Here is a 14657-nt window from a genome sequence, read left to right as displayed (position 1 = left end):
ACGTATGTGGACATTAGGTGAGGACAGGATTCTCAGGGTCAGGTTACCTGTTAAGGCTTATACATAAATGTGCACGCGAACAAGTTTTCTAGAAGTGGCAGAACCCATAAAGTTCAGTAAAAGCTCATCACCTTCAGAAGAAGAAGAAGTGGGGAAGAGAATTGCCAATGGGGAAAAGTGTAATTGTGTTGATAATTGTTGGACTAACACCTTGTGAACTGTTTTATTAATTGCTGCTCACAGTATATACTTAGCTGTGATTATTTCTTCTGTATGGACTTGTTTCACAAGTGAGACTTAATGGAAGAGAAAAGAATTTAGATTTTTGATATTCTTGTAAAATGCTCTCCATTCTTGCATCAGTGACCTGGAGCCTTTTTATTGTCATTAAGAAGTCTTGCTTTGTTTTTAAATGTTGCCTAATGTATTGTTTTAGTAGAACCTCCTACTCAATTTCATAAAGAGCAGCTTTTGACCCATTGCTTTGTCTTAATCTTGTAATTATTAATTGGAAGAAATATGCTGTCCTAGTGTTGCCTTTCAATGTATTTAAAGGTTGAGGTGAGATTCCAGGAGTCATTCTCTCCCCCAGACTTTAGGGAAAAACTTCATTGGTAATGCTGAGTTCCAGGAAACCATCATAACTCACTCAAGCTTGTACTTCTTGTAAGTTATGAGTATTTTGCATTAGCAAAAGAACCCCAGTAACACATTATCAGCAGGGAGATATTGCCTTTGTATTTTAACTTTTCCTTATGGTACATTATTAACTCAGATTAAACCTTTATCTAGGTCAAAACGTCCTCCATTACAACTGAATGGAATGGTAAATCGGAAGGCTGTGCACTTAATATCAATGCTTCCATTTACGATGAGATTCAGCAGGAAATGAAAAGGGCCAAAGTGTCCCAAGCATTATTTGCTAAGGTTGCAGCAACAAAGAGCCAGGTAAGGAAAAGGTGCAGTCTACTTGTACTGTATAGAAGATTTATGATATACTTAGGCTAATTGACCATCATGCAATGTATAGTCATTTATTTTTAAATTGTAAAAAGAAAAGTTTGCTTCATAGCAGAAAATATTCGGTATAGAGGATATGGAAAATAGTTGTGAACCAAGTAGTTCTGCCTCATTTGTGGATTCCAGTCGTTTGTCAAAACCAAATTAAATGTAGTTTGACTTTTATGTTTTATAGGGTTTTTTTTTACCATTTTGATCCTAGAAATTACCATTTACAGTGTTAGAGTACAGATATTTAATAGTTTTGTATGGTATTTTAATGGTGGAGAACTGGTGATCACACCTACATCTGAGAAGGTGGAATGGGTTGGCTCAGAGATTTCTCCTAATTTTCTTAAATAGCTCTGTGATTGGTTAATATCAATGGGACAAGCCAATTGTGCAGTAGTGTTTCTCTTCAGTTGGAGTATTTCCACCTGACCATCCATCTATGTAGGCATCAAGAACTGACTGAGGATACTCAGTTTCTTTGCGTGAACCTTACTCTTGGGATTCTGAGCTGAGAGTTTCTGGTAGAGTATCAAGTGCTCAAGAGCCACTAATGCAACCCTTGCGTCTTGCTTCTGTATTTTATTTACCTATGTCTGGTCTTGCAATGCATGAACGTGTCATTTTGGCTCAGTTGGTGGCACTCTCGCCTATGAGTTAGGACTTGAGTGTATAATTTAAATTGACCACTTTTGTGCAATTTTGAGGGATTGCTGCATTGCTGGGATGCTTTATTTTGGATGACATGTTTGTTCTAAAGGCTTTCTGCCTATTCAGAAGGATGTAAAAGTTGGAAGAAGAGGAGGAAGTTGTCTTGAACATCTTTACTTCTTCAGACAACGCCACCAAAAACAGATTAACCAGTTGGTCATCTCATTTGCTGTTTGTAGGATCTTGCAAAGTAACTGCTGGTTTTGCCTACATTACAACAGTGACAATGGCTAAAAGTAACTTATTTGAATGTAAAGTGCTTTGGAACATTCTAAGGACATGATAAAGTGTTATATAAATGCAAATTTGTTCTATTAAAGCTTTTTTCATCATAAATAGATAAGAAACATAACAATAGTCAAATGATCTCTACATTGCTGACCCATTTCCAATATTAATTATTAGTTTTGTTGTGTTCCAATATACAGCTGAAAGCACACAACTTTGCTCCTTCTCCATTTATTGATCTTACATTTATTATAATGTATGCACATATGAAGAGGCAATCACAAAGCAGCAATGATTATTAATTGAAGTTACCAAACTAGTTGGCAACAAGATTTTAAGCATTACAGGGAAGAATTTTATCAACCTGGTCCCATGCCAAAAATAGTGGGACCGTTTGTGGGTTGGGCATCCGGAAAGCAAAAGATTGGGCTTTGCCAAGGCAGTTTCCCAGAGCCACAGTATCAGCATCCTGCCTCCAGGTTCCACAACCAATTATGGAGGGTGGGCGGGATGACGCATCCATTTTGTCAAAAGAAGGATTTCTAATTAAAGGGATCCTGACATGAGTTACAAGGGCTCATCAGCACTTGGATTTTTGAGGCTGCAGCAACCATAGCAATAGAGAGGGGACCTGGGACAGCTGCTTCCCAATTTTCTCACTCTTACCTGGAGGTCCTCCTGTGGGATCTCAGGGGCTGCAGTGAGGTGAGCTCTCAAGGATGGGAGGAAGAGGCCAACCTCTCAAACCAAGCAAACTTGGATGGATGTGACTGAGGACGTCAACAGCAGAAGTGTGGTCCCTCCAACATGGAGACAGTGCACCAAGAGGATCCAGGATCTCAGGACGGCATGACGAATGAGTGGCATAATACTTCCAGGCGCCAAGCCCACACTCTGACTTTCCCAGCAATCTCCTGCACAGCACTCCTCAGGACACACCTTGCAGCACCACTCATTCCTCTCTCTGCAGGCACCTCCTCACATCCCCATCTGAGGAGCCAACACTCTCACTCACCATCTTACTGCCCTCTTGCACCCATGCCTCACAATCACCCTGCACAAATATTGTCCTTTGCTCCTCTCCACACAAACCATTATGAACACTCGCACCTCTCTGCTCTCTCTCCTTGCAGGAGAAGAGAACCCACAACTTGGCAAGAGAAAGAGACCTGGTTGGGAGTGAGGGTGGGGCGCGGTGGCTCACCAGTGACAGGTATCTTATCAGCCAGTGGAAATGCATGCCCCTCAGGTCCATTGGGAAGGAGGTCAGCGGCATCCTGCTGTGAGATGCTGGACCTGTTGAGGCACTGATGCTCATATATGTCGAGAGAGCTGATCCTCTGCCTGTAGAACATTTGTTGGGGTCTCACCTCCTTCCAGTGTGTCTATCCCTTCTGCCCTGTGGAGGGGCATGTGGCTGAGGAGCAGGCAGCTGGAGAAGATGCCGCTGTTGATGCTGTTCCTGTTGGTGCTATTGGCAGTGATGTTGTCTTTGCTCATGCTCCTCATCAGAGGTGCAAGGTGGAGCTGAATAAGTTGCTGGTGGCTGGCAGTAGGGAAGTGTAGCTGAGAGTGACTGAAGTGCTAAACAGTTGAAGGGCCTTCCAAGAAGTTGTCAATCACCTGTCAAGCAATGAAAACACTCTGAGAGAAGAAGTGCTTTGAACAGCAGCCTCTCACCTGACCATGGCTGGTACTCTTCAGTGTAACTGATCAAAGCCTTCCCAGCATGTCAGTTTCATTGAAGAAGCTCTTCCCACTGTGCACTGGCCTCAGTGACAGTGAGTTGCTTACAGGTCAGGAGCAGCTATCCTGGCTGTTAAATCCAGAATTGAGGGTTAAAACAGTTCTTAGTTGACTTGTTAAGTAACTTAATTACTTACCCGACAGATCCAAGGTTCCCCGCTCACCTTCAATCCCGCTCCATTGAAACCCGGAAGAGGGTGGAATTTCAACCCGATATCAATTTCAGGGCATTTTACTCCCCACCTGCACCCAAGCCCACTTCCCTTTGCCTGTACAAATTCTGCCCATAGTATTTGATGAGTGAATTATTTTGTATGGTGACAATCGTCATACGCAAAAAAAATGAAACTTAAGTATGCTGGCTTGAAATTAAATGATGGAGAAATCCTCCAATTCAGCTCCAGGTCAGAGAGTAACCATAGCTCAGGCTATGACATGAAGTTAATCCAATCTTAGAAACCCAGCACATCTACAATAAGGTATGCAAAAATATTTTTAAACTGAAAGAGTGCAAAGGCATGTGCTAAAGTAGTGGCCATCCATAAAAATACATTTTCTCAACTATTTATTTATGAACAATTGGATAAATAATCACAGGGAATGTTAACATCATGATACCAGCATAATAGCAAAACATGCATCAGTTACATTATAGAGTATGTGTCTAGCAGCATAAACTAAGCTGAACATTTAAATTATACAGGACATACTATTATTACTCAACACAAATAACTGTACTCAATGAAAATGTTGGCCTTCAGTAACTTCTGAATGAAAAGAGAGATTTGGAGAATACCTCCAACTGAAACTCCTCACATTCTTCAAGGAAGTCAACATGGATATCATTTGCATTGAGTCTGTGGAGGGAATGGGGTTGCTGAACCTTGAGAACTGCTAGTTTTCATCACTATGGCAATATATAACATTATTGATTGCACAATTCATCAGCATTGAGTGCAAACACAGTTGCAGTACTCACTGGAAACATAGCACATGTCTACAGTGATACAGTAGAATAAGTTGTCATTGTCATCGTCAGTCTCTTGAAACGAGGAAGACGTCTGCCATGGTTCATGATTTGTGTGTCTTCAGGTGACTCAGCAGGCCAATTCTGGAACCATAGGTCTTTGGCAAAGAGGACAAGTGTTGCTGTGAGGGAGGGGGGTTCTCGAGCCAGGATCCTGCTCTCTCTGCTCCTGCTTTCGATGCTTCTCTGCAGCAGAATTAAAACGGTCAGTTTCCGACTGTGTTGTGGCTTGTTGGGTGAGGTGTCGCCACATGGTACAGTTAGCGGCAAGTTCTTCCCACGCACCAATATCAATTTTCCCCCTTTTCAGTGAGGCCTTCAGTGTGTCCTTAAAACATTTTCTCTGTCCTCCTTGAGATCAGGTGTCATCCTTAAGTTGTGAAAAGAGTATCTGCCTAGGAAGCCGATTATTTGGCATGTGGATACAATGTTCAGACCAGCTGAGTTGATTTCACATGATCATGGTTGCAATGCTGGAGGAATTGGCTTCGGTGAAGATGTTGGAGTTTGTCCGCCTGTCTTCCCACTTGACTTTGAGTATCCTGTGGAGACACTGCTGGTGGAAATTCTCCAGCGACCAGAGGTGCCTTTGTTGGTGACCCAAGTCTCACTGCCATATAGAGGAGTGGTGACAACAAGAGCATTGTAGACTAAAGCCTTTGTCCTGTTGTGGAGATCTCTGTTGTCAAAGACACGGTTATGCAATTTTCGGAAGGCTGTGCTGGCACAGCCGATTCTGTGTTGGATCTCCATTTTGATGGTGACCTTTTGAGTAAGGTAGCTGCCGAGATATGGGAAGTGTTCAATGACTTCTAAATTCTCCCCTTCAATAACAATAGCTGTAGATGTAGGTGCTTGTCTGGGGGAGGGCTGTTGGAGGATTTTGGTCTTGCTGATGTTGAGTGAGAGTTGAGTATGAGGAGTTGAAGAGGTTGAGGGTGGTCTGATTTTTCATTTGCAGTGTGGGCCACAACTGCACTGTCGCCAGCATATTGTAAGTAATGAATGTGCTGGAGAGTCACTTTAGTCTTGGCTCTCAGCCTGTTAAGGTTGAAAAGCTTCACATCAGGTCGAAACTCAATCATGACCCCTTGTGGAAGTTGGTTACTAATAAGTTCCATGACCAGGCTGAGGTAAATGGTGAAGAGAGTTGGTGCAATCACACAGCCTTGCTTGATGCGCTTTCGGACACGGAAGGGCTCGGTCTCCAGTCCATTGCAAAGGAAGGTTGCTGTCATACCGTCAAGCAAGAGTTGCAGGATAGTAACATATTTTGACATCCAAATCTCGGGAAAACTTTCCAAAGAGCTTCGCAGTTGATGGAATCAAAGGCCTTTAACTGTTCAGTAAAGGCCATGTAGAGCTCTTTGTGTTGTTTCCAGGTACTTTTCTTGGATTTGTCAAGCGACAAAGATCATATCTGTGGTTCCCCACATTGGGTGGAGGATTCGTGTGAGAATCTTCCCCACTGTGGACAGAGGGATGTGCCTCTATAGTTCCCACAAAATTTATTTATCATCCTGAAGCAAAAAAAGACAGATTGAGACATTCGTGCATTCATACATTTCCAAAGTCAAACAGAAATCCCCTGCCATTACAATGACTATCATTACAGGCAGACCTCCTGGTCCCTATGAAAGCTTAGCATCTACAGATTGTGATCCTGAACAAACTCCTGAGCAAATTTCCCAAACAATCTGATTTTTCTGGAAGGTCACTTAAAAGTGGCCAACAAGATAATAGGCACTGAAGGTTGAGAGAAAAAGGGGCATTCATAACATGATTAACACATTCAAGGCAGTGTGCATTAAAAGAGTGAAAGGTATGCTTAGCACTGAGAACTTATTTTAATACATTTTTACACTATGCTTGTAGCCAAGCATTGTACTTCCACAGTTGTAGCATCATATTCAGAAAAAAGTGTTTGATGCGACCTTAGTGATGCACACGTTTAAGGAGATAAACCCACCAGGATTGAGACTTATGATGCTACTTGGTAGGGATATGAAATGTTTGCTTTAGCCATGAAGAAGTATGTTAAATAAGCTGAACATTGTTTGATTGTTATATGTTTATAATAGAGTTGTGCTCATACTGAGAATGTGAACCTTTGAGGTGATATAAGGATATGTTTGAAGGTATACTAATTATAAAACGTGGAAGTTTCATAGATATGATGCCATAAATGGCTTCTGTGTATTTGTGATTAACAGTTCTTTGAGTACATATTGGCCAGAAGTTGATTCAATGATGAAACATTCTTGAATCAAGGTCTGACAAAGTAATCTTCTGTGGACTATACCTTCATCTGGATCTTGTACTCAACTCTGTCCTCAATCCTTGTCTTCTTGTGGCAGGGTGGAACTCTCTAGGGGGAATTTTATACACCGCCCCATGGTGGGTTTGAAGGCAGGGAGAGCTTATAATCAGGTGGGATGGCGGGGGAGGGGTGGTGGGGGGTGCGGCTGGTGGAGGGGGTGAGACCCCGCCAACTTCCTGCCTCCACCAGAATTAAGTCTGGTGCGGAAGGCCTGTGAACAGCCTTCCTGCCCCACCACCAATTGAGACCCTTAACTGGCAATTAATGCCCAGTTAAAGGCCTCATCTCACTGTCACCACAATTAGCTGAGCAGTGAGAAGCGCTGTCGCTGCACAGGAAGCACAGCAGGAATAAACGTGCAGGCTGCTTGCCAGCTGCAGTGGTTGTGGGGGGGTGGGGTGGTGGTGGTTTGGTGGTCCCTTGTTAAAAGGCCGCTGGGAGCCACCTCACTGCCCTTGCTCCTTGCTGCCGACGCCCCCTGCCCTGCGACCCCCCACCCTGCGAGACTTCTCTCACCCTGACCTACCTGTGCTCTGGGTCCAGCGCCACTCCTGGGCCTCAAGTGGGTGCCCCACTGCAGTGGCACTGCTCAGTTAAAGAGCTGCCAGCCTCAGATTGGCCGGCAGCTCTCAGAAGGCGGGACTTCCGTCCCCGGGTTCCTTGATCCATGGAAGCCCTGTTGCTATCCAGTTAAGTGCCTAATTGGCACTTGATTTGGCGGACCCCCCATAGAAGAGGCGATACGGAGTTCTCAGCGTCACTTTTGCCAGACATCAGGACCCCCGTCACCTGGATAAAATCCCAGCCTCTGTTTCTTGCAACATTCAGAAAAATTTAGCAATTCTTACAACATGTTTTGGATCATACTGTAATATCCACCCTCTTCTCTCAACTGAGACTAGTTTAAGCAGCTTGAGGAGCCCAAATTGCTGTTCAATTAGGACACTTACTGTCCTGTAGGCCTCATAGTAATGAGTCACTAGTGCAATTTGCAGCTTCTTTATCAAGGACATAGACTATAATTGCGCACAGTACACATTATCATCAGGAAGCCATCCTTCTACCCTACCTCAAGAATCAGCACAGAATATTTCCTCAAAATAAAAACATTGCAGGTACTACCGAAGTAAATGGCATTATCAATCACATTGAACATTGAGGGAAGTTGGTTTTCCTTATGTTTACGTAAACCAGTGAGTTATGAATAGGACCCAAATAGTTGTGGAAATGTAACAACACAAATTATATTTATATACCAAAATAAAAGCAAAATACTGTGGATGCTGAAAATCTGAAATAAGAACAGAAAGTGCTGGAAATACTCAGCAGGTCTGGCAGCATCTGTGGAGAGAGAAGCAGAGTTAACGTTTCAGGTCTGTGACCTTTCCTCAGAACCCTGATGAATATTTCCAGCACTTTCTGTTTTTATTGTATTGATATACCACCTTTTAACATAGTAAAAAATCCCAAAGTAATACAAAAGAGTGTTATAAAACAAAATTCGACACTGAGCAAAAGATCTTAGGGCAGATGAGGTAGGTTGTAAGGGGTATCTTAAGGGAGGAATGATAAGAAGAGCAGCAGAGATATTTAGAGAGGAAATTCCAGAGCTTAGGGCTTTGGCAGCTGAAGGCATGGCTGGTGGTGGTGAAGCAATTAAAATCAGGAATACTCAAAATACCACAATTGGAGGAGCACAGATATTTCAGAGGGTTGTGGGGCTGGAGGAGATTATTGAGTTAGGGAGGGACGAGGCCTTGGATGGATTTGAAAACAGGCATGAGAATTTTAAGATCAAGGCGTTGCCTAACCAGGAGCTAATATAGGTCAGCGAGCACAGGAGTGAGGGGTAAATGGAACTTGGTGTGAGTTTGAACATGGGGAGCAGAGCTTTGGATGACCTCAAGTTTATGGAGGGTAGAATGTGAGAGGCTGACCAAGACTGCATTGGGATCGTCAAGTTTAGAATCCAATCAATCACTTCCTGTCCCTGAGAAATGGACAAATGCCACGCTCCTGCAGATATTCCAGGGCAAAGTTAATGTAGGTGTCAAATGCTCAAACAAAAATTCTTGTCACTTTCCCTATGCAGCAGTGGACAGCAAGCTACCCAATGCATCTGATATTATCTATGGGGGACTGGAAGGACTATGTTGTGGAAAAATTAGGGATTGCAGTCACCTTGATTGTTACTGGTGGCATCATCATGATAGAAGAACATGGCTACAGGCCTTCTGTAACAAGTGAAAGTGGTTAGTCATTAGGCCCTGCTTTACTACAACTCAAACATTCTTGGAGGTGTTGGGACAGCTCACCAAATGGTATAATTTCAAATGGGGGGCTTGGAATTACTACAGCCAGAAGCTCCTGCTGGTTGACGGCAGTGTTACCCCTGAGTACTCAGCAAAGTAGCTGAACACAGAAAGCGGAAGGTAGGCAAATGATAGCAGGTAAGAAATTAAAACCCAATAGTACAGAAATAAAGGTAAAACAAGATAACTGAATGAATGAAGTAAGGAAATGTATATAACATGGTCAACAAACTGATATACTTTGCTCAAGACCTCAGATGGTTCTGAGCACCATTCCAAAGTCAACTTTTATTGAAAGAGATTCTGCCACTAGTTGTGTGAAGTGTTAAGTTATGTGCTGTGGAAATACAGACGAGGTATTCCAAAAGACCATTGAAAAACACTTAGCTATCTTAAATGTTACTGCCCAAATGTTACAACGAACAACTGAAATTACTCAGCAGAAATTTGCAATGAATGCAGAGGAAATCTGGATTCTCTGTTTTTCTGCCCCACTATAAGCTTCTAGCTTTTCATAACTCAAATTTGTAATGGCGTGGGTGACAGTCTTGCCTTTTTATAAACCACATACTTCTGACACCTACAGCTTTTTTCTAGGAATTAGAAATGATATTGCTGTTTTTGGGGGATAATAGATATGAGAAACAGAAACATCCACATATGAGATAAGAAGAAGAATGTGGCTTCCACATTGGTCTGACCCCCGCCAATCTAAAGTTTGTCTTTTTTTTGCATAAATACTGTTGACTGAAAATAATGATAACCTGGCAGATGTCCTGGTAGCGGATTCGGCACAGTCCTGATCTCAAGAGCAGAATAGCATGAATTCTGGTCCCAGGAGGGCATTTCTCTCAAAATCAACTGACATAGACTGGAAAAGTTTATTCAATTCTCTGCTGAGCTACCAGTGAAGGGATACAGATTAGCAGTGCATTGAATCAAGTGGGGTGAAGAGCTTGATATGATAGTCTCCCATGATGTAAATGCACCTATCGGTTTCAATAACTAAATTCTTGCTTTTTACTCACAGAGAAATCTACAGATTAAACTATCTCTTCCAGGCTGAAAAGGAGACTGTGTAGATATAGAAAGAAGTGGGGAATAGTCTGAGCAATTAGTAAAGCAAATAAAATTGTCTGAAAGTCATTTTGCATTTTATGCTATTTTCAAAATATAAATGTCATTGATTGTGATCTAGCAACAATGCTTCTGGCAAAATAGTTCTTAGGCAGCATGTTGCTGTATAATAAGGTGTCTAATCCTTATTACCAGTTTGTTGATGCAAAAACTCCTTTAAATTGACCATTTCAACACATGGTTTCCCCTGAAACTAGCTGTGATAATTAGCGTGGGTCTAATGAGACAGAATGTCACTGATCCTGTGCTGAACTGTTGTGTATCAACGCCACAGACAGGAACTGTCAAGCCTGCCATCTGTGACAAGGCCTGTGCAGGCCTGGCATGTTAAAATTACAGACTTGAGCATGCTCACTAGAGTGTGATGAACCAATGGCTTATCTTCATCTTTGCAAAAGCTGTGTTGCATATTTTTTTCCTCTGGCAGACCACACAGGGGCTTGTTCTGAAGAACATTTTCACTAATCTGATCAGTCAGCCAAATACTTCGGGAAAACTGCTTTAATGATCCACTAATTACCACAAGTCAATATGAACTATATTATTAGTCTGAGGGAAAATATTCCATTAGGTCTCCCCCTTGGGAGTTCCTTTGCTTTGTGATGTCACAGAGTCATAGCCCTTTCTTGTAATTAATTTTATTTACACACGCAGACTCAGAAGGTCACACCTGCACAACCCAAGTCAACCAGGGAGCTGGTGGCACTCGGGTTTAATCAGATCTGTCATAATTACCATTATGCATGTTTCTGACACATGCTGTGAAATATTTCAATTTAACTGCCGCTAACAGAAGAACCAGATGTACTGTGAGTACGGCAGCACTGGAAATATTATTCCTAAAGATAAGCTTTCCCTTTCCTCTGTAGTTAATGTGCCACAGTAGCTGAAATATCCAGTAAATTATGATCTCGAAAGCAGAGTAGGGTTGATAACAGCCGATTAGACAGTTTAACCACAAACAGCTTGTTCATTTTTCAGAAATGCAAACCACATGTTCCAAATAATTATGTGTTTCCTGCATTTTTATAACTTTTATTACTTTTGCTTTCTTTGCTACTGTTTTCCTTCCCCTTTATTGTTTTTTCAGTAAATTTATCTTGCAAAATTCTTGGATAGTCAAAACAAAAGCTAATAATTTTGGTTAACCCTGTGAGTACCTGAAGCACACTTTTCCTCACCCTTTTGGATGATTTAGGTTGTGCAGAGAATAAAGCTGATGGGAAGGTGCCTTTGTTCTCTATCCTACTGATTTCCCACATAATATTTAACACTAGAAATGTATAGATTGACATTTGCAAAAACAGTATACCTCCTTTCAAAAGTTGCAGTGGATTCATGAAATGTCAATAGACATTGAAGGTGCTTGTCAGAAAATTTGTTTCCCTTTGTTTTCTGAAATTTATTTGTTCTCTAATTCTCTGAATTGGTTGAATGGTATTTTTTTCTTTGCCTATCCAAAATTGGTCTCTGCTAATACAGGAGTTGACTATCAGATTTAATGAGGTAATTTCCAGTCTGTCAGTAATTTTAACACCAGTTTATCAGAGACTAGGCATTAAATTAGATTTGGACAGTATTTACAGTGGTTCACAATTTCCTATAATAAATATTTTGCATAATTTGAGTAAAAGCATCTAATTAGCCTACTATTAGGAGGAGATGAAATTTGAGGTAAATTTTGATACATTATTAATTCCAAGTTGTTATTCTGTACATTCTGTAGGAGTTATAAAGCCAGCCTTAATCTATCCATCCTAAAGAAGAGTGCAAAAGCTGCAGCTGTTACATGGTAGTAAGGAAAAGAGTGTAAGGGAAGTCAAAGGGGAAGAAATAGTACCATACTATTTCTGAGGGAGCAGGTTCAAATGCCATGTCTAAGTTTATCAGAAGATATAGTGCATGTGGAGTTTGTCAGAGCCATGTGCTCTTATGTTGGAAACCAATTTAATTATGCTTGCTGTGACAATGAAAGTGACATCAACCATTAATTTCCTGAGTGCTTATCCTCATAAGTCACCCGTAGGTTAATTTTGTTCAGGCTACCATGTCCACTCATATTTAGGAAAGGGCCAACAGACTCTTCTAGAAATCTCACAAGCTGTATCCATTTCCATTGAGTGCAGGCAAATGGTTAGAGAGACAGCAACATTTTTATCTCATTGCTCACTTTCCCAGGGTGTTCAGTGTTACTAGTTGTGTGCAAGATGATATTAAAGTGTTAACATTCAATCCAGTGGCATATAACAACAGTAATTTTCATTGATCTTGGAGAGGCAGTACAGTTTAGTATAAGATGCCATGGCTAGTCCTGTTTAATTGGGGATGTGGAAGAGCTTTGTATTATAAGCAGGTCAAAATGTCAACATCGTTTGTGATGTGCAACCTGTTGCATTCACGAAGTTGTTATTGAGAAATGGTTCATGCCATGATTTTGGAGGATGAAGGAATCCACCATCTGTGTCAGAAGATGAGCTAGGATGTGTAACCCAGTGTCATTGTCACTCATTTGTTAAGAGAATCTTCTTTTCCACTGCAGTGGCAGGATTCCAACTATAATTCCCACATGAGTGCCCCAATATTTACTGGCCATTTATTGCTCACAAAGTATATTTACGAAAATACAGAGAACGTGAGAATTAGCGTTGTTGTCAATCATAAACCCACCTGGATGCAGTGGTATGACAACACTGTTATTAGTACGATCAGTACTATAGATCAACAGATGTAGGTTTGAATCCTGCCCCATTCAGTATTGGATATAGCACTGTGCTGTTATGAAAGACAGCAGCATCACAGCCAGCTTGCAGTTGTCAAGCAGGCAGATGAAGAAATACAAATATAAAGTACATTGACATATAAAGAGCTGGGGTTGGGGTGGGGTTTAAGGGGTGTTAGCCAGAAAAATGCCCCCATTGAAGAAAAGAGGGAAAGAAAGCTCTTCTAGATTCTAGAATCTCACTCACCTATTCTCTAGTTCCATCAGTTGGATCTGTTAACAGCGATTGTGGGGGAAGACCTCCATTGTTCAATACTTATGACAGTGTCATGTGTATAAAGAACACCGTTATGATTTTGCCATGAAGAGTGAAAGACAGAAACCTTCCTCCTACATAGCAGTCTAAAGTGTCTTAATTCTTGTAAGGTGGTAAATTAATGCTGTGGCTTCAGACTTGCTTAAAAGTATTTGTTTCAGAATAGGGATAGAATTCATTTCTCAGTTGTTTTCAGTTTCGTCAAAACAAATAGAATTAAAGTGGAGGTGAGAGGAAGGAAGTGAATGTTAAAAATTCAACATTACAATTCAGTGTTACTGAGAAAGTTTTTCACACAATACTTCCTTCTTTTGCCTTGGACTCTAAAAATAATTGTGGTTGCATAACCAAATTAAATTCAGGATAAACATTTAGGATTAGAATTTCTCAATCTCACACACATAACTTTGGCAGAAGGGTAGTGGAAACTCCAGAGAAACATGTCCAAAACTCAGCTGGCCATATCTGTTCCTGCACTAAGTTTTGCTCACCCATCATTCCACTCCTCAATAACCTACACTAGCTTCCTATCCCAACCCCTGTCAAAAAGCAATCAACGTTTTTCAACTGATACTTGAATCGCTCCAAATAAGAGGAAGATCTAGGCACTATTTCTGCAACCTCCCTTATTTCTGCCTTATATCCCATCTCACACACTTCAATCCTCTAACCGTGGCTTTTTCTGCATCCCATCTCCTTCCTGGAGCTGTCGGGCACCTTGGCCCTATTTTCTGGAATTCCTTTCTAAACCTTGGCACTTGTCTCTCCACTGAATTTGCTGCCTTTGCACATTAACTGTGCATTAAACTCACCACAGAAAGCTCAGTCTGGTATTTTTTTTAAATTTCTTTTCCTGTCTCCTTTTTTCTCCCTTAATCCAATCTTTCTTTCCCTCTCTTCATTTCTCTTTCTGTACCTTATTTGACGTGGAATTCATCCACTCTAATTTACCCTCCTTCTCAGTCCTTCCTCTGTTTATTTTTCAATGTGTTAATCTCATTGGTGAAGGAGATACTTTGCTTATCCCAATGTTTACCAAGGTCCCAGCTGTCCTGTTGCCCTCACTGCGCCATCAGCAGCGCATACTTCCAGCAGCTTTGTCGGATAAAACTTTTAAAGCCTAAATGTGCACG

General features: G+C 41.4%; 1 protein-coding gene across 5 annotated transcripts in view; it reads left to right on the top strand.

The window, feature by feature from the left end:
- LOC137347432 (DNA-binding protein SATB1-like) overlaps window positions 1–14657 on the top strand; it is a 140544-nt gene that overhangs the window by 64319 nt on the left and 61568 nt on the right. For all 5 annotated transcript variants that reach the window (XM_068011890.1, XM_068011894.1, XM_068011884.1 and 2 more), the window contains one exon: window positions 793–948. In XM_068011890.1, coding sequence (XP_067867991.1) covers window positions 793–948 — 156 coding nt within the window. The remainder of the gene's footprint in view (window positions 1–792; window positions 949–14657) is intronic.

Source organism: Heterodontus francisci, chromosome 2 (assembly GCF_036365525.1).
Source record: "Heterodontus francisci isolate sHetFra1 chromosome 2, sHetFra1.hap1, whole genome shotgun sequence".
Taxonomy (NCBI): domain Eukaryota; kingdom Metazoa; phylum Chordata; class Chondrichthyes; order Heterodontiformes; family Heterodontidae; genus Heterodontus; species Heterodontus francisci.
This window is presented reverse-complemented; position numbering and strand designations above follow the sequence as displayed.